Source organism: Nematostella vectensis, chromosome 7 (assembly GCF_932526225.1).
Source record: "Nematostella vectensis chromosome 7, jaNemVect1.1, whole genome shotgun sequence".
In the NCBI taxonomy this organism is placed as follows: Eukaryota; Metazoa; Cnidaria; class Anthozoa; order Actiniaria; family Edwardsiidae; genus Nematostella; species Nematostella vectensis.
Window position 1 is genome coordinate 16,850,034 of NC_064040.1, and position 27,967 is coordinate 16,878,000.

At 39.8% G+C, this 27,967-nt stretch overlaps 2 protein-coding genes across 5 annotated transcripts; one reads left to right on the forward strand and one right to left on the reverse strand.

Annotated features, from left to right (window-relative positions):
- Positions 1 to 1,522: 1,522 nt before the first annotated feature.
- Positions 1,523 to 27,966, reverse strand: LOC5515995 (exportin-1). 3 transcript variants are annotated; one of them, XM_048729921.1, is made up of 33 exons: positions 27,715 to 27,965; positions 27,511 to 27,612; positions 27,339 to 27,411; positions 27,169 to 27,230; positions 27,025 to 27,069; positions 25,435 to 25,550; positions 25,044 to 25,109; positions 24,384 to 24,432; positions 24,265 to 24,306; positions 23,796 to 23,873; positions 23,672 to 23,726; positions 22,133 to 22,206; positions 21,658 to 21,789; positions 21,273 to 21,341; positions 20,968 to 20,994; positions 20,551 to 20,745; positions 19,453 to 19,494; positions 19,235 to 19,331; positions 18,830 to 18,933; positions 18,413 to 18,591; positions 18,284 to 18,339; positions 18,079 to 18,158; positions 17,909 to 17,992; positions 17,527 to 17,574; positions 17,348 to 17,434; positions 16,538 to 16,951; positions 16,204 to 16,351; positions 15,763 to 15,855; positions 15,342 to 15,473; positions 15,045 to 15,154; positions 14,307 to 14,365; positions 14,139 to 14,235; positions 1,523 to 1,754 (listed from the first exon to the last, which is right to left on the reverse strand). In XM_048729921.1, exons 1-33 carry the CDS (start codon positions 27,832 to 27,834, stop codon positions 1,608 to 1,610), a joined length of 3,282 nt encoding a protein of 1,093 aa, XP_048585878.1. In that variant the 5' UTR covers positions 27,835 to 27,965; the 3' UTR covers positions 1,523 to 1,607. The 3 variants fall into 3 exon arrangements, with proteins under 3 accessions (XP_048585878.1, XP_048585876.1, XP_048585879.1); XM_048729919.1 differs by lacking the exon at positions 1,523 to 1,754 and adding an exon at positions 9,295 to 10,812 and having other exon boundaries at positions 27,715 to 27,966; XM_048729922.1 differs by lacking the exons at positions 1,523 to 1,754; positions 21,273 to 21,341 and adding an exon at positions 9,295 to 10,812.
- Positions 6,238 to 8,484, forward strand: LOC116620149. Of its 2 annotated transcripts, none has more exons than XM_048729923.1 (4): positions 6,238 to 6,379; positions 6,878 to 6,989; positions 7,364 to 7,565; positions 8,274 to 8,484. In XM_048729923.1, exons 2-4 carry the CDS (start codon positions 6,878 to 6,880, stop codon positions 8,434 to 8,436), a joined length of 477 nt encoding a protein of 158 aa, XP_048585880.1. In that variant the 5' UTR covers positions 6,238 to 6,379; the 3' UTR covers positions 8,437 to 8,484. The 2 variants fall into 2 exon arrangements, with proteins under 2 accessions (XP_048585880.1, XP_048585881.1); XM_048729924.1 differs by having other exon boundaries at positions 7,373 to 7,565.
- Position 27,967: the final 1 nt, after the last annotated feature.

Consider the following 27,967-nt stretch of genomic DNA (forward strand, 5'->3'; position numbering starts at 1 on the left):
TTGTTTTTTTGCTGACGGTTTTTATATTGAGAAATGCAAGAACGCGTTTATTCCATACACGTTATTGATCATCTTCTATAATCCGCTATAATTCCAATTCTAATAAAACCATTGTAACGGCCTGTACAGCACTATTCCGAATTGACAAACCCTACCAAAGGAATAAAACGGATAAATGAGGCTCGTTTCGCACTCCAGAATAATCCACAAAGCAACATGTTATTGGTCTGTTTTATTGAAAATTTGATAAACTGGTAAAATTACGACATTTGTTAACGGAACGTTCTTTTGGTACTGCATATTAGAATATGATTATGTTGAGGTATCTATGATTTGAAGAGCAACAAAAAAAGGATTATTTTTTTCTCAAGCCAGAATTTCTACATGAGCATTAGGTGTGAGACTGCCCGAGCTTTTACGATTTTTTCAGAAGAGGTTGTTAGGAGAGCAGTAGATACTTGGTGGTGGTGGTGGGGGGGGGGGGGAGGGGGGGCAGGGGGGCAGGCTGCAAAAGCAAGGAATACAAGTGCTGAAATACCCGCCAAAAAAAGGAAAGTGAACAACAAGGACAGATGGTTCGTATATAGGAAAAAAATATTTCAACCAAGAACCCCCGTCCCCTCCAAAAAATATTAATTGGCATGTTTATGACTAGAGTTAAAGTAAAAATGTCTTCGACAGGAGAGAGACAAAAATACCAGGGCGGTGGTGCTCGACAAAATGTACGGATGCTATCGGTTCATCTGCTAAACTTATGCTTATTTGCAGTGTAAGTATAAAATATAAAGATCAGAATAGCCTTATATATAGTCAGATGGGTGAATAACGGGTTGTAATTTGGGGGATTGTAAAGAACCACTTAGATAATGTTGTCATCATCTTGTGGTTGTGTTTTTTCAAATAAAATATCACAAAGCTTGGTGCGGCAACAAGATGTTGACAACGTTATCCGGTTGAAGTCTACTTTAATGCTCAATAATACGAGCATCTAGGAATAAATTCAAACAAAACTATAAACTAAATAATTTACAATATCTTTCAATAAATTATACAAAACTTACTCTCTTGGTAGCCTCTCTGTGGAGCAGATGGGTTGGTGCGATAGATTATTTTACCATTGGCAGTAAGCGGTCCCGACAGCAGGCGGCACGATGAGGCATTCAGGGAAATTGGGAGAAACCTTTTCCCGCAGTCACTTTGTATGCCACACTGTGTCGCGCAAATTGTCGCCAAAAAGCACGGTAAAAACGTAAAAATAATCTACCGACCAACAAGATCAAAAAGGCTTAAAAAAGTCACACTCATTCTATCCATAACAATCACAACCGCTACTCTAATTTATGCTTCCAATTCATCGATTGTACGGGCAGTCCCTTTCAAACGGCTAATAGGCCACGCAATGTCTCGCCACACGGACGGGCCATGCACCGTACTTAATGCAGGCTATTTTGCTTTCCTGGTGAGTGATTACTCACATATCGACCCTTTCCTACTTAGCCTGTAGGTAGTTCATCTGCCCTTCATATTGTAATCTAAGTTCCTCGACTCACAAATTCTGCTCGGGTTGGCCACTGTATCGCCCGCTAGCATGGGCGAAATTTGTCGCCCTAGTCCTGCATCTCCTCCGGCATGTCGTGTGGGTTCACAATCCCTGGTACTGACAGCTGCACTTTGCGCTTCTCTTCCTCCGCCGACTTTAGCTGAGTCTCTCGCTCTTCAAGGTAGAGGTCCGTCGAGTCCTCGGATCGGTATTCCTGTGGTTATGCAAAGTTGATAAAGGTCGCACGTTAGGACACAAGATAACACAAGAGATAATCGGTCAAACACAAGCGCGGCATAATCAAGCAGCTGCGTTCTCACGTTGCGCTTCTGTTGCAGTGTGCGCGTCCTAGTGTGAGCCAGTTCTAGTGTGGCCCATAGTCCTAGTGTGAGCCAGCCCTAAGTGTGAGCCGGTCCTAAGTGTGAGCCAGTCCTAAGTGTGAGCCAGTCCTAGTGTGAGCCAGTCCTAGTGTGAGCCAGTCCTAGTGTGGCCCAGTCCTAGTGTAAGCCAGTCCTAGTGTGGCCCATAGTCCTAGTGTGAGCCAGTCCTAAGTGTGAGCCAGTCCTAGTGTGAGCCAGTCCTAAGTGTGAGCCAGTCCAAGGGTGAGCCAGTCCTAGTGTGAGCCAGTCCTAATGTGGCCCATAATCCTAGTGTGGCCCATAGTCCTAGTGTGAGCCAGTCCTAATGTGGCCCATAATCCTAGTGTGAGCCAGTCCTAAGTGTGAGCCAGTCCTAGTGTGAGCCAGTCCTAAGTGTGAGCCAGTCCTAAGTGTGAGCCAGTCCTAGTGTGAGCCAGTCCTAAGTGTGAGCCAGTCCTAAGTGTGAGCAAGTCCTAGGGTGACCCATAGTCCTAGTGTGGCCCATAGTCCTAGTGTGGCCCATAGTCCTAGTGTGGCCCATAGTCCTAGTGTGGCCCATAGTCCTAGTGTGGCCCATAGTCCTAGTGTGAGCCATAGTCCTAGTGTGGCCCATAGTCCTAGTGTGGCCCAGTCCTAGTGTGGCCCATAGTCCTAGTGTGAGCCAGTCCTAAGTGTGAGCCAGTCCAAGGGTGAGCCAGTCCTAGTGTGAGCCAGTCCTAATGTGGCCCATAATCCTAGTGTGGCCCATAGTCCTAGTGTGAGCCAGTCCTAATGTGGCCCATAATCCTAGTGTGAGCCAGTCCTAAGTGTGAGCCAGTCCTAGTGTGAGCCAGTCCTAAGTGTGAGCCAGTCCTAAGTGTGAGCCAGTCCTAGGGTGACCCATAGTCCTAGTGTGGCCCATAGTCCTAGTGTGGCCCATAGTCCTAGTGTGGCCCATAGTCCTAGTGTGGCCCATAGTCCTAGTGTGGCCCATAGTCCTAGTGTGGCCCATAGTCCTAGTGTGGCCCATAGTCCTAGTGTGGCCCATAGTCCTAGTGTGGCCCATAGTCCTAGTGTGGCCCAGTCCTAAGTGTGAGCCAGTCCTAGTGTGAGCCAGTCCTAGTGTGGCCCAGTCCTAGTGTGAGCCAGTCCTAGTGTGAGCCAGTCCTAGTGTGGCCCATAGTCCTAGTGTGGCCCAGTCCTAGTGTGAGCCAGTCCTAGTGTGGCCCATAGTCCTAGATTGAGCCAGTCCTAAGTGTGAGCCAGTCCTAGTGTGAGCCAGTCCTAGTGTGACCCAGTCCTGGTGTGAGCTAGTCCTAGATTGACCCAGTCCTGGTGTGGCCCAGTACTAAGAAAGGCAAACCACCTGGCCTGTCCAAGTATAAAGCTATTTGCCTTTATTTTGACTAAGAAAGGCAAACCACCTGGCCTGTCTTAGTATAAAGCTAATTACCTTTATTTGTACTAAGAAAGGCAAACCTTTATTTTTACTAAGAAAGGCAAACCACCTGGCCTGTCCTAGTATAAAGCTATTTCCCTCTATTTTGACTAAGAAAGGCAAACCACCTGGCCTGTTCTAGTGTAAAGCCATTATATCATGACGCCATTTGTTTACATTTGGTAGCAAGCTGTAATCCAGTTGCCCAGTGGTTATAGTCCAGTAGCCCGCCTGTGATTGGAGGAAATGAATAGAAGCTTGAAATAAATAAACCTTGTTCGTTCAATTGCCAGAAAATGACTTAATGACCAATTTACTGTTGATGAAAATAAACAGATATATCGTATAATAAAATGGTATAAAAATATTCAAAATGGCTGCATCCAAATGTGAAATGGAAGAGGCAGGAAATATCAATTTTAAAATGAAAATTGACAGTATTGAAAAAAGCATAGGTATTTCTCTATTTCAAAGTCAGAATGACAAGTTTAAATTTAGAAATAAACTTTTTTCGTTAACAAAAAATGAAATAATTGCCAAAAGTAGAATTGCCGGAAATTTTCACTGATTGAATTAATCAAAAAATCACCAAAAAGGATTGTTTTAACTTTTAGACTCTTATTAACTTCTGTAGTTGGGACTACGGGTTTTATGGATCCCCTTTTTTATACCCTTGGGCAAATATATTTTAAGACAATTTTACGTTTAAAAAAAACGTATGATACAATTACTTAATTGCATTAAGAATAAAAGATGAAGTAAATCACATGGTAACGGAGGTTACTAGCAGAATTGCCCTGACACTTTATAAAAGAAAACCTAACTATTGCAATCTTCCGAAGAGAGACTTTTGTAAGTATTTCAACAATATATCAATTGAAAGAAAAAAATAACATTTGAATGATTGAAAATATCAACTACTAAGTACTCATTGTAGGAAGTATATGCTAACCAGTCAACTGACTGAATACAAAAATTGAAAACGCAAGCAAAAACCTCAAAGAAAACATAGAAATCTGCCTTAGAAGCCGCATTTTAGTATTATTCTTATAGATTCTGTTCTAAAAGAAAGACAAGAAAGTGGATAAAAGTGCATAAATTATTATACTTGGATAAAAGTCACCTCCGTTACTTCTTGCGTTACTGATCTTTAAACATTAACAAAAAAAAATCCCATATAAGCAAGGAAGAACTTACTCGATTCGGATACCTCGATTCTTTGTGATTAATTTGCAGTGCGCTGGAGCTTTGTTAAGGTTTCTCTTTTGAGAGTTATGAGTCGATACTTAGCTTGCACATGGAACTGTGCAAAACTAACAATTTCGCCAATGGAAAAATAATAAGTGTGCGCTGGGTATATACATTGTTGCGCGGCATAACTAGATTTGAGATAGAGGATTAGGAACTTTATTCCAGTAAAGAGCTCAAAATCTCCCCTGTAAGGAGATAGACACGTTATTTTGTGCTTTCATCTTTCCGTTACAATTTTAGTTACGATCGCATAAAACAAAAATGCAAGTATTTTCTACTGAAAACCTATCGAATATATTTCTACTATTACACTTCCTATTCTATTATCTCGAAATGTAATTGCGAATGTCATTTGCGCGACCTCGATGGAAGTACTATATTTGACTAAAATAGCATTTTCTGAATCCAAATGAGCCTCAAACCAACCGAAAAGAGTCCAAAAAACTCAAACTAATGTCTAGAATATATTTGTAGGCTCTAAACATCCCATTAATGTAAAAAAAAAGCGGATTTGTTTGACCAGAAGCTGAAGATCCTAAACTCGCGGTAACGGAGGTTATGCGGTAACACAGGCAAAAGAGGTTATTTTTAAACAATATGTTGCTGCCACATCTTCGAATTCACGCTTAACAGAAATATCTATATTGTATTGCGTTCATATCAGTCAGTTGTAAAAACCTGCAAAGTTTACAATTCTCTAATAATTTTTGATCTTGGAAAAAATGCGATAACGGAGGTTACGCTCTTATCTCTAGGCTCCAATTTGGGAGTTTTCAATTCTTAAGAAAAAATACGTGGCCAAACTTACTGCCTGAAAAATATATGTTAATTGAGGTAACGGAGACATTGCACATTGGACATTGTGCATTGCATCAAAACTCGGGGAAAAATAGGCACGATTATAGTTTATTATCTTTTCTATAGGGAAAAAAAGTTGTTTGTCGATGTCACTTTGATTTGCCTCCACAAACCTCCTTACCGCCATGGCTATTTATTGAATATTGGGCTGTGAACATGAGGCACAACTGGCAGCTTCCAAAACAAATTGCGGCAAAATGGCGAATATTTACTCAATGAAGCTGTATACCGTTTGAAAGGTCAATAATTCTGCCCACTTTAACAGAAAGACAGGTTTTAATCGTAATGTGTACATTTAGCGTAGAATGGGTGTGTACACATCTGAACAAGCTCCTAGAAAACAGGAAACTTCATGAATCGTCCTAGAGTGGTTTTCAAAAACCTGTGAAATACTATTTAGTACTAATACACTGTAATTTCTTTGTTCTCTTTTGTTCTGGCTTGACTATTACATCTTAACAACTGCATTTTGTCACATTAGATTTTGAAAACTACTCTAACTGCCGATAGAGAGTTTTAATTTTCCAATTTTAGCTTCCCTTGACAGTGCTTTTAACGAGGCTCGAAATAGTTATTTTCGGATTCTTTGGTCAGAGACCAGTACTGTATCTAACATAATTAATACTTCCCTTTATTTGAGACACATTTGATTGTCTGCAGACGACTTCTATATATTTTTTTCGATCTTAGAGCGCATTTCTATATATCAAATTCTGCATTTGCACAAGGCAAAAAATACATACAAATCTCTTTACTGTTTACATTGCAAACATAACCAACCCATTATCTAATTCTTGAACAGGAATATTCCTGATTGCAGCAAATAGTCAATTTGGGTATCTTCACTTACGCGACTCCACCATGGCCAGTCTTTCGTAAGACGAGGAAAAGACTTCTGTTCACAGTGAACACAAAGACTATCACGCAAAGAGGAAAATTTCAACGCGACAGAAGGTATGATGCGTCATACTTATATTTTAACATCTTATTACTTTTTTCTGCTTAGTTCATTCCTTCTTATTATAGTTTTCTTTTCTGTTTTTCTTTTAGTTATTAGTTTTCTAAAAAGAAATAGCAGCTGTCTTGGAACATACAGGGGGTCATCTCTAATCCTTTAACTTTAAATTGCATTCTTCCACTTTTTGGGGGAAGGAGCAATTGTACTTATAGTTCATGCCTAGATACTACGCTCGACTTTACCTGTCGAACCTAGCTAGCATGCCTTACACAGTATATTAATTTGGCGTCGCTGTTGCATACCATATTCCCTCGTACCGTATTTACTCTATTCCTATTAAATCTACTCCCTCCTTCCCCCTAGTCAACAATCCTACACCTTCTCAAATGCCGGCTTGTACCCTTCTCTCGATCATAGAAATCGCCTTTTTTAGTAGCGGCTTGCCAATTTTCTGCAAGCAAAATATTGTTTCTGTTCGTTTTTATATATTACAGATGAAGTACACTAGCGCACTCGCAATTCTCGCACTGCTAATCGGTGCCGCCATTGCAGAAGAAAATGAGTCTGAGAACGTCTACCAACCAGCGAATGAGAAGCGGACTGATGGTACAGTAGTCTAAACCCCTACCCCTCCCCCCACCTTTCGTCATGGATGATTGCACGGAAGATGTTCGATCACACAATAGGCTCTGTTAGAGAGCAATTCTAGTATTTTCTTATTCTGACGTGATTTGGACCCTGTTAGGGTAGCCAGCTAGCCGGCTCTCAATAAGGGTTATTCAGTAGTGTTTTGTTTCAAAGACTGGGGGCCCTGTGGCGTTTAACTGGACCGGCCTGCACACGTACCCTCGCCCCAGTGAACCTCGGCCTTTATCACATGTTCGAAAAAAAAATCATTTTCGAATGAGCAAAAAGAGAGTTCGCTAGCAAGCTAGTGTCTATTCTTACACTTTTTTTCTATGTCATATCACACTTCAAAGATGACGAAGGGCGATCATACTCGAATTCCCTTTATTACAACTACTATGACGAGATTGCTACCTCCGTGTGCTCAAGCGTGCCAAACAGATCCGGGATGCGATTTGCAGTGCGAAGAAAATGCCCCAGCACGTCCACCTGCCAGCAGATCTGTACCGGCGCCAAAGTCACTGCTCAGTTGCAGTGGTCATGGACGAAACACATGTGAGTCTTGGATAAAGGGGAAAAGAGTAACTTAACTTATACACTTAAGTTAAGCGTAACTTATACACTTAAGTTTAAATTCAGAGTCGTAGCAGGCCACGTAAGATTGGGGATAGCACAATACGGAAACATTAAGAAAATATTTGGGGGCACAGCCACGCCCAACTGGTCACTTTGAAATATATATATACTTTTTTTTGGGGGGGGGGGGGATGGGGCACATGCCCCCAGTGCCTCACCCCGGGTGCGGCCCTGTAATGGGGGGGGGGGGGGGGGGGTGAATGGCCCTAACAAACCATATGCTTTATCGCTACACCGCCGGCTAAGAAAACAACTGTTGATGTACCAAACAGCTCGTCGGGCTGGCTAACTTTAGCTCTTTGGGAAGGGAAATGCGGGTATCTATGCCCCCCCCCCCCCCCACACAAGATCTCTATCTAGTGTTATCTGCTCAACAGGCGCTACTTGAGTGGAAAAACGGAGGCAATAGCGAGATTTCGGAGCCGAGCTAAACCCCGCTATTTTTGGCCGAGCGCTAAGTCCGATATAACTGCTTTTCCAGTAGCCTTTTTGGGGCGCTTTTCTAGAGCCTATTTCGCAGGCTCATCTAATGTGCTTGATCCGCGCCCAGTGGCTCAGCTTCAGTACTCTTATTGGGTGGGAATTATTGCTGAAATAGCACTGTGTACGGACATTATTGTCTTACAGGACGTTTGATTGTATTGAGTCACTCCACATCTACAAGAATCGCCCCGTCCTGTCGCCCGACAGCAACGCCGACACCGGAAAGATCGGCCTTCTTGTCTGGCGTTATCACACGTGTAACATGGCTAGCTGTGGCCCTAACTACTGTTGCTGTCAGAAGCGCTAATTTAGTGCCGCAGATGTGTAAACATCGAATAAACAGAAACGAACATTGTTCTTGCTGTTGTTAAGGTTCTTTGGGTGGTCTTCAAGGTTTGGGGTGTAAGAGAATTTCGTGACATGGCTTAACTCCGTGTTGGACGCTGGATACCAGGATCGAGGATGCGCGGAGATAGTTTTTTTGTTCAGCAAGCATTGCAGATGCACATCCATTCCATTTAAAGATTCTGAAAGTCCAACCTTTTGGAATCTAGGTATTGTACAGGCCAGCAAATTATCCCTTGCCGCAAATGACCCCCAAAAACAACATAGCAGGCCCGCAAAAGATCCCGTAATAATTTACGGAACACAGAATGAAGTGTTAGACTCTATGCTAGATAAAAAAAGAACTGTTTCTGTAAAATAATTCTGAATTGAAGAAAATTAAATTATACATTTTTATTTAAAAAAATTAAAATACATGTAAAAAATTAAGCAATATATTTTCTCTTAACCATCTGTATTTATCTAAAAAGATTAGACTTCTATCGCAATAACCTATGATAAATTTAAGCGGGATTTAGTGTTTTTAGCGACCAGGAATTCTAGAAAAAAACATGCGGAATTCAATCCAATATTAGTTTACAACAAATATACTTCTAACTTGTTTTTTTGCTGACGGTTTTTATATTGACAAATGCAAGAACGCGTTTATTCCATACACGTTATTGATCATCTTCTATAATCCGCTATAATTCCAATTCTAATAAAACCATTGTAACGGCCTGTACAGCGCTATTCCGAATTAACAAACCCTACCAAAGGAATAAAACGGATAAATGAGGTTCGTTTACTATCGCACTCCAGAATAATCCACAAAGCAACATGTTATCGGTCTGTTTTATTGGAAATTTGATAAACTCGTAAAATTACGACATTTGTTTACGGAACGTTCTTTTGGTACTGCATATTAGAATATGATTATGTTGAGGTATCTATGATTGGAAGAGCAACAAAAAAATGATTATTTTTTTATGTGAGACTGCCCGAGCTTCTACGATTTGTTAGGAGAGCAGTAGATACTTGGTGGGGGGGGGGGGGGGGGGGGGGGCAGGCTGCAAAAGCAAGGAATAAAAGTGCTGAAATACCCGCCAAAAAAAAAAAGGAAAGTGAAAAACAAGGACAGATGGTTCGTATATAGGAAAAAAATATTTCAACCAAGAACCCCCGTCCCCTCCAAAAAATATTAATTGGCATGTTTATGACTAGAGTTTGTCTTCGACAGGAGAAAGACATAAATACTAGGGCGGTGGTGCTCGACAAAATGTACGGATGCTATCGGTTTATCTGCTAAACTTATGCTTATTTGCAGTGTAAGTATAAAATATAACGATCAGAATAGCCTTATATATAGTCAGATGGGTGAATAACGGGTTATAATTTGGGGGATTGTAAAGAACCACTTAGATAATGTTGTCACCATCTTGTTGTTGTGTTTTTTCAAATAAAATATCACAAAGCTTGGTGCGGCAACAAGATGTTGACAACGTTATCCGGTTGAAGTCTACTTTAATGCTCAATAATACGAGCATCTAGGAATAAATCCAAACGAAACTATAAACTAAATAATTTACAATATCTTTCAATAAATTATACAAAACTTACTCTCTTGGTAGCCTCTCTGTGGAGCAGATGGGTTGGTGCGATAGATTATTTTACCATTGGCAGTAAGCGGTCCCGACAGCAGGCGGCACGATGAGGCATTCAGGGAAATTGGGAGAAACCTTTTCCCGCAGTCAGTTTGTATGCCACACTGTGTCGCGCAAATTGTCGCCAGCAAGCACGGTAAAAACGTAAAAATAATCTACCGATCAACAAGATCAAAAAGGCTTTAAAAAGTCACACTCATTCTATCCATAACAATCACAACCGCTACTCTAATTCATGCTTCCAATTCATCGATTGTTCCACGCGCGATAAGGTGTACGACCACACCACGGGCAGTCCCTTTCAAACGGCTAATAGGCCCCGCAATGTCTCGCCACACGGACGGGCCAAGCACAGTACTTAATGCAGGCTATTTTGCTTTCCTGGTGAGTGATTACTCACATATCGACCCTTTCCTACTTAGCTCGTAGGTAGTTCATCTGCCCATCATATTGTAATCTTAGTTCCTCGTCTCACAAATTCTGCTCGGGTTGGCCACAGAGCGTCTTGGGCACTGTATCGCCCGCTAGCATGGGCGAAATTTGTCGCCCTAGTCCTGCATCTCCTCCGGCATGTCGTGTGGGTTCACAATCCCTGGTACTGACAGCTGCACTTTGCGCTTCTCTTCCTCCGCCGACTTTAGCTGAGTCTCTCGCTCTTCAAGGTAGAGGTCCGTCGAGTCCTCGGACCGGTATTCCTGTGGTTATGCAAAGTTGATAAAGGTCTAACGTTAGGACACAAGATAACACAAGAGATAATCGGTCAAACACAAGCGCGACATAATCAAGCAGCTGCGTTCTCACATTGCGCTTCCGTTGCAGTGTGCGCGTCCTAGTGTGAGCCAGTTCTAGTGTGGCCCATAGTCCTAAGTGTGGCCCATAGTCCTAAGTGTGGCCCATAGTCCTAAGTGTGGCCCATAGTCCTAAGTGTGGCCCATAGTCCTAAGTGTGGCCCATAGTCCTAAGTGTGGCCCATAGTCCTAAGTGTGGCCCATAGTCCTAAGTGTGGCCCATAGTCCTAAGTGTGGCCCATAGTCCTAAGTGTGGCCCATAGTCCTAAGTGTGGCCCATAGTCCTAAGTGTGGCCCATAGTCCTAAGTGTGGCCCATAGTCCTAAGTGTGGCCCATAGTCCTAAGTGTGGCCCATAGTCCTAAGTGTGGCCCATAGTCCTAAGTGTGGCCCATAGTCCTAAGTGTGGCCCATAGTCCTAAGTGTGGCCCATAGTCCTAAGTGTGGCCCATAGTCCTAAGTGTGGCCCATAGTCCTAAGTGTGGCCCATAGTCCTAAGTGTGGCCCATAGTCCTAAGTGTGGCCCATAGTCCTAAGTGTGGCCCATAGTCCTAAGTGTGGCCCATAGTCCTAGTGTGGCCCATAGTCCTAGTGTGGCCCATAGTCCTAGTGTGGCCCATAGTCCTAAGTGTGGCCCATAGTCCTAAGTGTGGCCCATAGTCCTAAGTGTGGCCCATAGTCCTAAGTGTGGCCCATAGTCCTAAGTGTGGCCCATAGTCCTAAGTGTGGCCCATAGTCCTAAGTGTGGCCCATAGTCCTAAGTGTGGCCCATAGTCCTAAGTGTGGCCCATAGTCCTAAGTGTGGCCCATAGTCCTAAGTGTGGCCCATAGTCCTAAGTGTGGCCCATAGTCCTAAGTGTGGCCCATAGTCCTAAGTGTGGCCCATAGTCCTAAGTGTGGCCCATAGTCCTAAGTGTGGCCCATAGTCCTAAGTGTGGCCCATAGTCCTAAGTGTGGCCCATAGTCCTAGTGTGGCCCATAGTCCTAGTGTGGCCCATAGTCCTAAGTGTGGCCCATAGTCCTAAGTGTGGCCCATAGTCCTAGTGTGGCCCATAGTCCTAAGTGTGGCCCATAGTCCTAGTGTGGCCCATAGTCCTAGTGTGGCCCATAGTCCTAGTGTGAGCCATAGTCCTAGTGTGAGCCAGTCCTAAGTGTGGCCCATAGTCCTAGTGTGGCCCATAGTCCTAGTGTGGCCCATAGTCCTAGTGTGGCCCATAGTCCTAGTGTGAGCCATAGTCCTAGTGTGAGCCAGTCCTAAGTGTGGCCAATAGTCCTAGTGTGGCCCATAGTCCTAGTGTAGCCCATAGTCCTAGTGTGGCCCATAGTCCTAGTGTGAGACAGTCCTAGTGTGGCCCATAGTCCTAGTGTGGTCCATAGTCCTAGTGTGAGCCAGTCCTAGTGTGGCCCGGTCCTAGTGTGAGCCAGTCCTAGTGTGAGCCAGTCCTAGTGTGAGCCAGTCCTAGTGTGGCCCAGTCCTAGTGTGGCCCAGTCCTCAAATTTACCTTTATTTTTACTAAGAAAGGCAAACCACCTGGCCTGTCCAAGTATAAAGCTATTTACCTCTATTTTGACTAAGAAAGGCAAACCACCTGGCCTGTCTTAGCATAAAGCTATTTGCCTTTATTTTGACTTAGAAAGGCAAACCACCTGGCCTGTCCTAGTATAAAGTTATTTGCCTTTATTTTGACTAAGAAAGGCAAACCACCTGGCCTGTCTTAGCATAAAGCTATTTGCCTTTATTTTGACTTAGAAAGGCAAACCATCTGGCCTGTCCTAGTATAAAGCTATTTGCCTTTATTTTGACTAAGAAAGGCAAACCTTTATTTTGGCTAAGGCAAACCACCTGGCCTGTCCTAGTATAAAGCTATTTCCCTTTATTTTGACTAAGAAAGGCAAACCACCTGGCCTGTTCTAGTATAAAGCTATTTACCGCCTGGCCTGTCCTAGTATAAAGCTATTTCCCTTTATTTTGACTAAGAAAGGCAAACCACCTGGCCTGTTCTAGTATAAAGCTATTTACCGCCTGGCCTGTCTTAGTATAAAGCTATTTGCCACCTGGCCTATCTTAGTACAAAGCTATTTGCCTTTATTTGTACAAAGAAAGGCAAACCATCTGGCCTGTCCTAGTATAAAGCTATTTGCCTTTATTTTGACTAAGAAAGGCAAACCACCTGGCCTGTTCTAGTATAAAGCTATTTACCGCCTGGCCTGTCTTAGTATAAAGCTATTTTCCACCTGGCCTATCTTAGTACAAAGCTATTTGCCTTTATTTGTACAAAGAAAGGCAAACCATCTGGCCTGTCTTAGCCAGTGTTTACACTTAAGCGTACAACCTAGGTTGAGTAACTACCCAACCTAGGTTAGATTTAAGGTGTGTGTGAACACGCTCGAAATAGCCGCTTATGTGCCGGCAATTACAAAGGATCCGCAACCTAGGTTCGGTTGAGCTCAACCATTCCAGGAGGCATGGTTGAGTGTACTCAACCGAGGTTACAGGCAAATCTGTTGACAGTTCTTGTCAGCTATCGCTTTCCGATGTCAGTCATTTCTCAAATAGTGTTTACTCAATAGTCATGAGATTACCACATGTTTTCTAGATTTGCGCATTTTGCTGGACATTCTACACAATACTTTACAACAAACTTGTTTTCAAGTCAAGGGACTGCGAATCCCTAACGTACTAGCACAAAAAAACTCAACGAAAACGACAAACATAAGAGAGAACATCAGGCAAGCTGGTCCCTAAAAGATCATCTTGAATTATAGTGAATCTCAAGCAGAAGCCACCAACGAATAACAAGAACGGCCAGAAAAATCACAATCGCAGCAGCAATTTGACCTCAGAATTCAAATTGATAACACCTGCGCTGTTCCAGCTGAATGATCAACCGAGGTTAAGTTTTCAAGTGTAAACACATTTCTCCTAACCGGGGTTCAGTTAACCAAACTGAACCTAGGTTGACGGTCAAGTGTAAACACAGCATTAGTATAAAGCTATTTGCCTTTATTTGTACAAAGAAAGGCAAACCACCTGGCCTGTCTTAGTATAAAGCTATTTGCCTTTATTTGTACAAAGAAAGGCAAACCACCTGGCCTGTCTTAGTATAAAGCTATTTGCCTTTATTTGTACAAAGAAAGGCAAACCACGTGGCCTGTCTAAGTATAAAGCTAATTACCTTAATTTGTACTAAGAAAGGCAAACCACGTGGCCTGTTCTAGTATAAAGCTAATTACCTTTATTTGCACTAAGAAGTCCCGCAGGTGCTCCTTGAATGCCGAGATGTCCTGATTGAGGTTAAACAACCCTTGAACGGTTATCTTGATCTGGGCACTGTACAAGATACAGGTAGCAAGGTCAACTATTGGTCATGCTATAGGACCAGTGGCAAGTGGTATACTTACTCCTGTAGGTGAGGGAATGCCTGACGCAACACGTTTGCGATGTACTCTTGGATGTAAGCCTGGAAGGCAATATATCAAATTAGTGTTTAAATTAGGGAACATGGGCATGGTCTGACTTTGCAAAACTGTGGTCACATCTAATATACCCTTAACCTACCTGTACAGGACATGAGAAGTAACCAGAAGCCAGAACAAATAAATCACAAAATATAATGGGTTAACATTGAACATGTTCTCTGGAGAAATACTAACGGAGGGCTAGGAATGACAAGACACTGGCAAGACAGAACTAACATGAGATGACTTGCAGCATCTAGGGATGTCTTAAAAGAATATTCACCTGTTCTAAAGCCTTATTCCTGTTCATTCAAAAAACCAACAGACCGGTACCCAGGGGGGTGCAGGGGGTGCGAACGCACCCCCACACACACAACAGCTGAGGGCCCACTTTCAGTTCTCAATAGACATGCATTTTGTAGACAAAACTATAAAGCATAAGCTAGATCACTCTGGTATGTAGTCAAATCCGACAATTAACGTCCCGTGGAGATACTGCAAAGGCATAAAGAAATGCCTTTTGTTTTTTTCGGGGGTGGTCAGATTTTTATCAGAAAACCCACTCTCGCACCCCCGGAAAAATTAGGTCCATTTTTCTGATTTCGCACCCCCCCAAGAAAAATCCTGGGTACGGGCCTCACCAAGACTAGACCTACCAATAACAAAACATGCTGTGCATACCTGGTTAGATGCATACTGCGCCTCTGAGGAGTTGAACAGGGGCTGAGTGATCTTGCCACTCTCTGCCAGGCTAAACATGTGCGCCAGGATTGTAGCATGCATCGTAAGGCCTATTATTGTGAAATAACATAAACAGACACTTTGACGATTGATGGGGTCTTGCTCAACACTAAAGAACCTCAAGTACTAAATTGACCATAAAAACACTAAAAAGGTTGACCTGAGGCTTTTTTTGGTATCAAAATTGAGGGTGAGCTCAATAGATGGAGGATCTGATTGCTGAATGAAAGCACATACCTGCAGTATGTGAGGTGTCTGTAACAACAGAGAGCACATGCTGTACTATAGTGATGTAGTAGGTCTGGTAGAAGCTCTGAGATGCCTCCTCAGCCTCCATATTCTTCAGCAGTGAGTACAGGATATGCAGACCTGCCACAAGGAATCATTTCCTGATCACATACTCCTCATAGGACCACTAACAGCAGATATTGCTTTTTTGCCAGAAGGCAATAAATCATTTTCTATTATTAAAGTAATGTGGAGAGACACATTTGCTTAGCTCTTACATACTTCTTGCAAAATTTCATTCCAACAACATTTGTATCGCAGTAAAACATCAAATGAATAAAGACTGTTGCATGAACAACTTTGCACACAAACTTTATTGCTACAGTATACTGAATATCAGAATATACAAATGCTTTGTTTGCTCACTGACCTGTATCTGCCACATTTCTCATGGTGTGCTTAAAGGCCCACACTATAGAGTCCAACACAAGCTTGAATTGCTCTGGAGGAATCTTCAGTAGTGCTGCAGGGGGAGTAGATCAGTAAGTCACAATATGCTAAGATTTTTTCTTCAAGGGGAGGTGGATATTAGTTGTCTGAAATAATAAGAGTTGGGCTAGATTTGTCATTACTAGTGGTGGTTGTATATAAAAAAAGCATGTTAACTCTCCTGCCTGTAACAACACAAAAACTTGTAATCTGATAATTCTTAAGTCAAAATCAGAAGTGGTACAATAAGCACAAAACATCAAAGTTATGGCTAAGGGGCAGCATTATACAGTTGTATAAGTTGTATAAGCTCCAGGCAAAGCTGATATAAACTTCACTACTAGTATGAGCAGGATACTACATTATACAGTAGATAGCCCACCTTGGAAACAGTGCTGCACGACTGCTTGTAACAAGAGAAAGAAATTTGTTCTGTGTTCAGGGAACTCCTCAAAGTCCTTGTTGATCATGTTTAAAGTGCACTCAAATACTGCATCAAAAATCTGGGGAACATTCTCTGTGACGTTGGCCTGCATTGAAAAGTAATGTCAAAATAAACACACAAAAAAAGGTGATTTTTAAATAGTGATGACATCATGTGATAAAACAATTTACCATATATTACTATTGTTATATGAATCTTAAACAGTGCTTCATATACTAACCCCTAGCTTGTTGAGGAAGATATCTGAAGGGAAGGAAACACCTATACTAACCTCTAGCTTGTTGATAAAGGTAGCCATTGTGCTCAGCACCTCTGGCTCCCTTGCTCCAGGTACATTTCTTTGGTAATCACCCAACACTGCATCCAGTAATGGTGGGATAAAATTGTCACACACCAACTTTGGGTCATTTGACTTGCTAACCCACGTAGATATAAGCCTGAGGACTTCAGTCTTAACTGTTCTCATAGCCCGTATTAGGGGTTGCTTCATGACAAGTTCACCATTCTCTGAGATCGCCATTGAAATGTTTTCACTTAAACACCGGTACACATTCAACATGTCCAAGTATATTCTTCCTAGCTGAGTGACGAATGGGTGTCCAATGGATTTACAGCCTCGTACATTAGTCTTCAAGATGTTGCCAAGTTGTTTTACCACCTCTAGATCACGCAAGTGATCAATGTTCTGTCAGCAACAAAAAAGGATATGTCAAACCAAATAACAGGTAGTCAACTAAGGAAAGGACATTGAGGCTGTAAAAATAACTGTCTACAGTAAGGCTAATATTTATACAATATTTGATCATCTGAAATCCCCAATAAAAATTTCCAGTACATTAATTAAATAAAGAAGGGATGCTGAACTATCCATGTAATGATTTGTCAATCTGCAATAAAGCCAAGGATTTATGTGTAAGAGGGTCCTCACACAGACATAAGAGCAAGCACAAAGTGCAGGGAGCAACTACATGACTTTCTTGAGCTTGTGCCGGTCTGACTTATTCTCCTTGTGTTGCCCTTTCATTAGTGCTTGTTCTTGCGCCTGTGAGAGTCAACTGAACAGTTAAATTGCAGGACCCACCCTGGTAGCTTCTCTGACAATGTTGTCCCAAGCCTGGTTAGGGAGGGACATGTACTTCTCAATGAGTCGCTCCATTACAACTGCATCCTGGAGACAAACAAATCATGGATAAGAATTGAGGGTAATGGGCAGATAGCGAAATATACTAGAACAAATACTCTAAAAATGCTTTCACTTACTGTCTGTGCACTGATCATGGAACCAACAGCCTCATAAAATGTGTGAACCTAATGATAGATTTAAAACACACAGAGTTAGCTTTACCAGCTCTATGCAGGGATAATACAAAATTGCCCACATAAGTATACTTTGAGAAGACCCAGGTTTCTTTACTACATCAACAAAACAAATTTTTGAGACTGTAATGACCGCAAATCACATGTTATGGACTTCTACATGTTAATGGCTGCACTGTATGTGTAATGACTACAATCACATACTATAGACTAGTATGTGTAATGACTACAAATCATATATTATGGACTAATATGTGTAATGAATGTAAATCACATATTATGGTCTAGTACTTGTAACTGCAAATCAAACATTATGGACTAGTACCTGTAATGGCTGCAAATCACATATTATGGACTGGGTGCTGTTAAGGATTTCTTCAATGAAAGGCATCACCTCTCCAACTTGAACCTACAAGTCATAGAGAAAATAGATAAAAGTTATACTGCTTTACTTGGTAGTAAATGGTAGGCTCATGTGTAGATCAAAACGTTTACCTGAACAAAGTGTCTCCTGCACTTCTGAGCGATCTTGATGAATGTATCACAAGCCATGTCTTGCACCCCATCATGAGTTTCTATAGCAGCAGACAAAAATATGGCATTTGTAAACAAGGTTTCATTTCATAGTTTTTAAAATAAGCTGTTGGCAATTAAGTAATTATGGCTAAGTAAATATATTTTACTTGAATTGAATTCATACCATGCATAAACTCAAACAGCTTGTTTACAACGGTTTTCAGGAATTTCCAGTGAGCCCTGCAAAAGCAACAAGCTGGTTCAAACCTAGGTTCATTACGTGGGGCTTAATGATTGTTTGAGAAAGCTGTACCTGAGGAATCTTGGGTACTGGCCCACAATGTACATGATATTTGAAGCGATAATGGCCTTGTTGTCCTTGCCTCTTTTGATCTCACACAGTCCCAACAGGTCCTTGATGACCGTAACAAGAAATCTCTTCTCATCCTCTTCATGCATTGCTCCACTGATTGAACCAATTGCCCAGCACAACTGAAACAGGATAATTCATTCAACCAATACAAATAGACCAAGTAATAACACAAGCAAGGTTGGGGTAAATTAATAGGAGCATTAAAGAATCTGTTACCAGAAGTGGATCAGGGTTGAGGGACATGCACCAACCCTTTTTTTTGCTGTTTTTTTAGCATAGAGTGATAAAGTGTTTGCTTTTTAAGAAACACCCTGATTGGTGAACCAGAATGAACAAATAACAATCACAAACACTTACAGTGTTCAGGTTCTTCCATGACCACTCAATACCATTCACTTGGTTTTGGAGTTTTTCAGTCATGATCCTTTCAGTATCCTGATAGTCCAAATGAGTCAGGTACACTGTAATCCAAGTATTAAACAAGAATATTAGAATTGTAATAATAGGATTTATTTTTACTGACTGAGCAGATTTGAGATATAAAGATAAAATTCAGAGAATCATGAAAGTTCTTTTTTATTAACTATACACTAGTTTGGGTTAGGTTTTTTTCCTTCTACAATCGCCAGTCAAGGTTTTGATTTTGCTGACAAAGCAGACACATAAAAGACTATTTTTACTGAAGCTATCCAAGTCATGCTGAATTTGTACTTTCTCTAGCCATGGAATGTGTTTGTATCTAATTCCTCCCATTGCACCCACCAAGTGTTTCTCTCATGTTCTTGTAGAGGTTGATGGCATCAGTGTCCTTCATGAATTCTCTAACTACTTCTCCTTGGTCATTTTCAACCACAAGAACCTGCAAGAAAGTACAAGCACAGTCACTCATTGGAAAAAAAACAGTAAGTCTGGCAATTTCAAGTCAATACTTTAATAAAGTTATGGTCTTCTTTCACAATACTCATAATAATTGTATTTACCTCTTCTGGTTTGGCCATTCTTGAGATCATGATAACTCTGATCTGTTTATAAGTAGATAAATAAGGATCATTGTTAATGAGAAGCTTCAGGCAAACATGATTCAGATGTATTAATTGTATTTTGTATTAATTACTGTAAATTTTCATGTTGATTGCTTTGCACTTATTTTTTTTTAGCTACAAAGTGCTCTGAAACAAGCATTTTAATGTTTCCACATTCCCAAGGTGACATTATACTCTCTCAAGGTGACTTGTGCAACAGACTACTAATGAGATTTAACAAGATAAAACAAGACATGTTTTGATTGGTTTAAAAGCGAAACCGTGCCCAGGCCAGCAACACCTTCAGTTATCACTTAGTCTCAGAGCTGACAAGACCATGTAGGCACGATTCAAATAACAGGCTGAATATAGAGCGAGATTTTCCTCTGTTTTCCCTATATTTCTTTTGAAATATAGCAGTAGATTTTACGCTAATACTGTTTATAATGAACCTCACATACTCAAAAAGGATAGCTTTTAATTGTGTAGTTGTATGTTTGTACTCATGTTTTATGCTGTATAACAGAATTGGAGCATAATTCAAATCTGAGGTTGATCTTGTCCAAATTTTCACCCTTGCTTTCATATCCTTGTATTGGACTATTCAAAAAGTCTAAATATACTAAATATAACCAGAGAAATAAAAGCAATACAGAGAAAATTTCCCCCTGCTTTGAGGTCTGTTGCTCCAAGCCATATTAATTTTAAGTTTAAATTCAAAAGATGTAAAAAGGGGTTTCCCTATCCCTTTTATAGCACAGTTTCGCATTTAAATAGTTTGGGTGATTATCATGAATACCCAAACAGGAGTTTCATAGGGCCCCAGTACCAGCTATTTTCAACCCAGAGCTGGCTACTTATTTTTTAAAGTTGACTTAAGTTTTATTTGAACTAAAAAAAAAATCATAAATGACTTTTAGCCCCTACTTATCAATCTCCACCGCCTACTCTGAAAGTTAATGAAGGCCCTGCCCAAACACTATAACAAATTGTAGCTTTATCAGCACACAATAATGTTGAAATTATTAACTGTCTTCAGAAGATAAAATGACCTACCTTGGATAGTACAGACAAGTAGAGCTGTCTCCGTGGAGGCACTTGCTGGTTCTGTGCAATCAGCAGGGGACTACTTGTAGAAGAGAAAGGGTTCTCTCGGTACAAATCAGACGCCAGGGTGTTCCAGTACTCAAGGCAAATCTTGAAGATCTCCGTCTCCTCTACTTCAGATATGAGCACAAGGTAGTGCAGTGCCTGTGTAGGAGAACAATAGCTCAGTACACTAAAACACGAACAGCGTTAGTAAAAAAATATTAAACCCCACAAACATTTCTGTTTAAAACTGTATTTAAATTTCTTAAACTGTGTTGATCTGTAACCTTAAACTTTCAGTGCAATTATACCATAACAATAGACATAAAAAGCAATTGTTTTGGTGACTGCTTATCTATAAAGAAAATCCTACTGGCTACATACCTCAAGGAGAGTTGTCTGTAAATCAACCTGCAAATAAACAAACAGGGGGTTACTATCATATGGGACTTTACAAACTAAAAGGAACTAGGGTTGGCTGTCTAAGTTATGATTAGAGAGAGCAAGCTTATAGTCCATGACAGTCTAACTATTATAATAATAGTTAGTAGAATTCTCAGCACTAGCTTCTGTATCAAATAGAATTGTCCTTTTTTAACTAAACATAGATAGAATAGCATAGGGCTCATAAGCTTGTCCTTCTCTGTCATGTTAATGTATGAATGCATGTCAAATTAATGAAGCCTAACCCTGTTGACTTTGCCTTCATGGTTCTCAATTATAAAGTCTTTTTTTGTCATGGAGAAAATGCTACGGATCTATGAGAAAAGAGAAGATTATAAGCACTTTCTGTAAATGCCGTTGAAAAATCAAATCATTTTGGCCATAAGATCAGGCATTTCTATCCGAATTTACTATTAGGTGTATGCACAACAAAAGTTAGGCAAAATGTTTGCATGCTGATCAAATTTTGGATAGCCATAGCTCTTTTAGAGTAATTTGTTTGCATTTCTTATCTGCTTAGATAAATAAAGTAAATAAATAGTTTAAAAAGTCAAGGTGTTATTGTTTTTGCAATGGCATAGTAGAAGTTAGTGCACAAAATGATTTTCTACTTGTCTATCACAATCTCACCTTCTTCTCCACAAGCTGGCCATGTTCTTTTAGGAATGAACACAGGAATAAACTCAAATTCTGGATAAATTTCTGCTCATCATCTCTTCCATTAGCATATGCCTCTTTGATGTTGATCGTCAATGGCAACATCTAATCAATAACAAACATAGGTTTGAAAGACAGTAGGTAAATAGTAATGGAACAACAACATAATGATTAACTAAATCATTAGCAACATGACCTAATTTCATAACCAAAAAAATCAACACTGAGGTTACAACATTGAAACAAAACAATATAACTTTTTAGCATTTAGAAACATGACAATATTTTTAAAAGGCAGAGCAAAGAGCTTCCATTTCACATGAAAGCAGGACTGAAGACTAGTAAAGGTCCACTGCCTTGTTTCCATGCTCCTTGCAGGCCTAATTGCTAATACACTCACTAGCCGTAGTAAAGACTGTGCAATGTTTTCTATGTGTGGGTAACTAACCTGCTTGAGCTGCGACATGGTGAGGGAGAACAGCACAACAAACTGCTCATCATACTGGGAGGCACTTATGGCCGCTGAAAACAAATCATTCGATTAACCTCTCTAGACTATTTGCTCTGATGTCATAAAAGCCACTTTCAAAATAAAGTTGAATGTTATTAAAACACATCACAAATGTGTAATCAGCATGTTGAGAGAGATCACTTGGCATCCCCACCAACCGGTCCCATGAATAAACCAGGGCCATCAAATACTTACCTGCCACTATCTAATAACAGTCAGATGACTGCCAAATAAGTAAGAGCCATTCTGAGATTGTTGCAAACAGTGACTTTATAAACCTTTTTAGTGTTTGATCTAGAAACAGTTCTTAAAGTATACTTAAATTAACAGATTTTTAAGTCAGCTTGGACTAGAGCCTTTTGACCAACCAACTTCATTATAATTAGAAAAGTGACCCTTTCCCATTTTTTCTGAAGATTCACTTGGTAAACTCCTATTCTAAAAGAACATAATTACCTGCCAATGCAGTAAGTAATGCACACAATACTATATCCACAAAACCATTTCAGAAACGTATGTCATATTTTCATTTGATAGCTTTGTGCTAGGTTGCCAATAAAAAATATTCAAGAATATTGTAAAATACAACAAAACAATGAACTAATAAAACTTATTGCAGCTTTCCATTAAAATTACATGGTTACTTTTCGTACTAGAATGGAATTAAGTTGTAATTTATAGAAACAATTTGTAATAAAGAAAAGAAGTTATTCTCAAAAATGTCAATAAGAAATAACTCTAATAAAAAAATAATTACAACTCTTAACAGACCGAGGAGGGTGAGGGGGGGGGGGGGGGGGTTAGAGCATTCGAGGCCCCTTGCAACTTTGAGCTTTTAATTCAACTAGGGCTAGAGCATTGAAAGTTGATTACTTTTCCTGAGATTTATTTGGGCAAAATCCTTTTTATACACCTTTATTGTAAATATAAAGTAAAACATTTCTGTGAAATATATTTAAATTTTTACTTTAATTAAGAGTCAATTCGCAAACTTATGCTATATTAAAGGTACCATGCCAATCAATGACTTCACAGATATCATATATTGTTGTAATAGAAACAATGTCACTGAAGTCATATTGTGTTGCTATGACAACACAATATATCATTTTGTTCCTCTTCATCAGATAATGATTCATTATAGCTCCAATGGTTCAAAATTTAGGGATGGAAACCCAAAGAGTCCCCCCCCCCCGGATCAGAGGAAGCCCCAAAAAGCCTGGTTGTTAAACAGGGAAAGATACTGGTCTCCCATACTCCAAATGACATAGTTATAGAGCATCAAGCCAACTATTTCAAGCCTCCTTAAGCCTTGTATGGTACTGAAGAGGCAACCACATAACCTATATGTGCATTACGATGCAGATAAAAATATTTTTCTCCTGATAGCTGAGGTCGTAAAGCCAGACCTTTACCTTGCTGGAGTTTAACCAAGTCCCCAGATCAAACACAGAAGATTGCAAACCCTCAACTCACCAATCTCAGTCAGGCACTTCAAGGTAACATTACGGAACAGAGGAACATTGAGGAACTGTTTGAAAGGAAATAACAATCAGTGGAACAACAGAGATAGCATGGCATTCTTTAGCCAACTACTTACCTTGTAAATAAGGCTGCTGATCAACTTGGTCTCGAAGATGTAGCCCAGGGGAATCCAATTCAAAAACTTGAGAAGTGTCTGTAAAAAAACAACTTTTTCATTTCTGAAACTCTTTCATTTTTATTTTTTTTATTTACATACTTTTGGGGTGGGGTTGGTTGGGGGGGGGTACATGTAAGGAAGAGAAAGACTGGAACACCATTTGTCATCTTTGCTTCTGCTGTACCCTGCCAGTTCACATGAGACAACAGAGATGTGGCACAGATAAGAGAGTTCAGACAACAGAGATGTGACACAGATGAGAGAGTTCAGACAACAGAGATGTGACAGATAAGAGAGCTGTTAGAAACAAACAGGAGGAAAGCTCTGCTAGCAGTGATGTCTACACACAGCAAACTAGAGTCTCTAATAACAGTAAGTTATACTGTCACAAAGACTACAACTAATTTTTTCTAAGTGTCAAACTCACCTCTAAAGTTGATTCAACCAGAGTTACATTCTGTGAGTTATCCTTCGAAAAAAAACATCACAAAAGGTTGGTAACTACATGATGGTTTTAAATTACACGTTTGTGACAAAATTACCTACCATGACAAACTGGCAAAGAGTGAAGATTTGTGAAAATTCACTGCACATGCTGTTGGATCAAGATGAGATAAGTAAATGTTTCGATTCACAATTCATTTTATTTATACATAAGAACGCTAAATGCTTTTCTTCATCTAAACTTGAAGGTGATAATCACTTTGAACCTCATAAGCAGCAAATCTTAGCACATTTGTAAAGCTGTTATTCTTATCAATGAACATTCATATTTTCACATGGAACATCGAAATGCGAGCTTGTGTTCGTTCACAGCAATTACCGCCATCTTGGACGAGGTGCAAAAAGACTAAGTCCAGTAAATTCCAACATGGCAGACAACAAGAAAATCGCGAAGGATGCATAAATACTTGCTGTTTTTCTGGCAAGTTTTTGGGCTTATTTTCTAACAAAACACATGACGAGAAAAGATAGAAATAATGATATTCTACATTTAGAATACCTTTTACTGCATTATTAGCGATTTTGTGACTGTTTCTCACCTACAATGGGATCGCCGCATTTTCTTATTGATTTCCGCTTTTTATCAAAGTGAGAACAACGGGTTCTGCGTATAATGCACACCCCGTTTTTCGAGGTCATTTTGGGAGTAAAAAAGTGTGTATTATACGCCGGTAAAAACGGTATACATAAGCAAAAATGCACCTGTCTTTGAGATGTTTGGCTTTGGCTTGAGTCATCTGACCACTTGAGAAGTCAAACACCTCTTCGCTGTCGGAACAAGGTATCATGGTAAGAGTGTGCAGTCATAGTATTAAACAATGGTTCCCAGACTATGCTTGATTTATCTGATTGCTAGTATGTGCTAGAAAATAACACCGCAGCAAAAAAGCACCATTTTCATCAGCTTACTCTCAGCTCTGAGATGTTTTCAAACATTGTTTATCAAATATCAGACTCCAAATAACAAATATTTTATGGCAATTGATCATGCAAGGACAAACAAGAGTGACAAGTGAGATTTTCTGATGACCACTGATAACAAATACATAATTGACAAACAATATCAGAAATCAAACTAAATGATTACACTTACCTTAGTAATTTCAAAATGATCATGTTGTTTTGGCAAAGGGACTCATTGGCTTTGCTAGCTCCAACAATATCACTTATAAACATTGGCCACTTTGTTGGCCATTCGTGCTTCAAGACCTAAAGATAACCAAAACCTATGTTAGATTCTTGCGTATTTGACAAAATGCACACTGATTAATGGATTAGTCAATGGGAAGGCATAATGCTGACACACCCAATTTACAACACAGATATTCTGATATTCAATATCCCATAAGAATATATTTTGGAAACTCCTAACTAGTGAAACATGCACCATTGAACTGGATTGTTTAATTGCTTACAACAGACTGAAGCATCTTTTCTAGTAATTTTTAAAAAGATATAATTAAAATTAAGGATTCTTTTCCTGAAGGGCTGTCCGTGCCTATCTAATTTTCCTAGAGAATCAAAATGTCTTATATTAAGTATGTGTGATGTTGTTTCCCAACACATTTAAAAATGGTAACAAAACATCAAATACAGAGATACAAGAACAATATTCAGGTTCAATTCCAGGTGCAGTCTGTATACAACTACCTTATTACACTTAATTTCCGCAACGTCAAAATTTCGCGATTTTGAGATGGCGATATTTCGCGACACCTTATTTTCGCCATTTTCCTATTTAAATTTATTTTAAAACAAGTGGAATCAAAATGCGCTGTAAATCAAAACTGAAACAATTTGTAACAAAAAGGTGTGTGGGCTATATTTAGTTTCATAAAAATCCAACTCCAAATCCAAGTCCAACTCAACCCCTTACCGTACTATATGTACATTAGATGCCTAAATAGACAAAGCTTATTAAACGGCCAATATTCCCCCAAGGTCTTCATGTGTACTCACTTAATTTTCCCACATCCCAATTACACGACACTTTATTTTTGCAATTTTTTTTTAAATTGTGAAATACGCGAAATTAAAGTGACGTGAAAATAAAGTGTGATAAGGTATAAAAAACATTGACGATAACGAAAAAGTAGAATAGGCAAGCATATGACATTTCTATAGAGCTGGGGCAGGTGAGGGAAGGCCTCAAAAGTAAAAATGGGAAAAGTGAATACAAACATTCAGACAGAGAAAACTGCAAATGGAAACAAAGGACCTGGAATATACAGACTAACTAACAATTCTCAACTGCACATTTATGAAAAAAGAGAAACAGCTTGAGGAATATTTTATAAAACTAATTTAGGAGCCACCCAAACATTTTAAGATGTCCATTTTATGGTTAGATAAAATCAAATGAAAAACATTGCAATTTGACAATTAGTTTGGATAGAAAGGAATACAATAAGAACGTAACTAGATATTCATGAAAATTGGGCAAATGATAAGAAATTTTAATAATATTGTTTTATTTTGCAAAGCTCTAAGAAATAAAACATGTTTCCTTTCCGATGAAGTTGTCTACACACATAATACATAAAAGAAAATAAAGAAAAGCGTTTTTATGTCAGTAATCACATATAATAGTAGTGTTATGGGATCGATGTGGCAAGCAATGATAAACCAGGAAATAAACTGAACAATAGATTGCATGTCAAATGCATGCATACAGCTTTGATACCTCTACTAAGATCATATTCAGCTTGGAAAGATAGGTTTTCTCTTTCTGAAAATGAGATCAAAGCAGTGTGAGTTGATTAGAGGCAAAATAGGAATATGATACTTTGTTCAAGCTATGCAAAAAGCGCAAAATTGTGAAACTCACTTCCATTTCTGTAGCTTCTGATGAAATCTTTATAATTAAACCGACTATATATTTCTTGATTCCTAAAGAAAGATACTATATATGTTAGCTTTGTAATGGCGAGAGTACAGCCAAAATTTCACAAGTTCAGGAATATTTAAGGTTCTATAAAAATGGAGTATTTTTCAAACCTTCTCGTTGCTCGCCTGGAAGAATTTTCCAACGTGTCTTTATTACCATTTCTAAAATCTGTAGTGCGTAGTACTAAAGGCGGGAAATACAAAAGGTTAATCATCAAGGCTAAAGAGAGATGTATAAATAAATCTATTCTATGTATATGAACGACAAATTCTTTCTAGCTACCTTGGTTTGTTGGTTGCTTGAGAATTCGAGGATTGTATCGACTCTTGTCCATGCGTCTGGGTGGTGTTTAAGCTGCGTTAAAATCTGGTCTGCGACTTTTTGCTGGTATAATGAATACAAATAATCCAGTTACTAACAATCAATCAAACCTCCACACCCGAAAGTGCAAAATAAAGCTGTATCTTGTTGAAATGAGCGCACAACCTGTGGTCCCTGGGACATATAAAAGCACGAGACAACCGAATCTAGAAGGTTTATGTCAAGCTTCTGGGAGAAATCTAAAAGCTGAGAGGCCTGTTCGATCGTTGCCATAGCTGTAGGCATTTGGAAGAGTTGCTGGATTCGTTCGACGGTAAAAGTGAAGGTTTATAGGGACAAATTGCAGGAAGTATTCACATGTAGCGTTTTACTCTGTCATTCAGGTGCAGTTGCGAGCAACACCGCAGCCAGTTCTCAC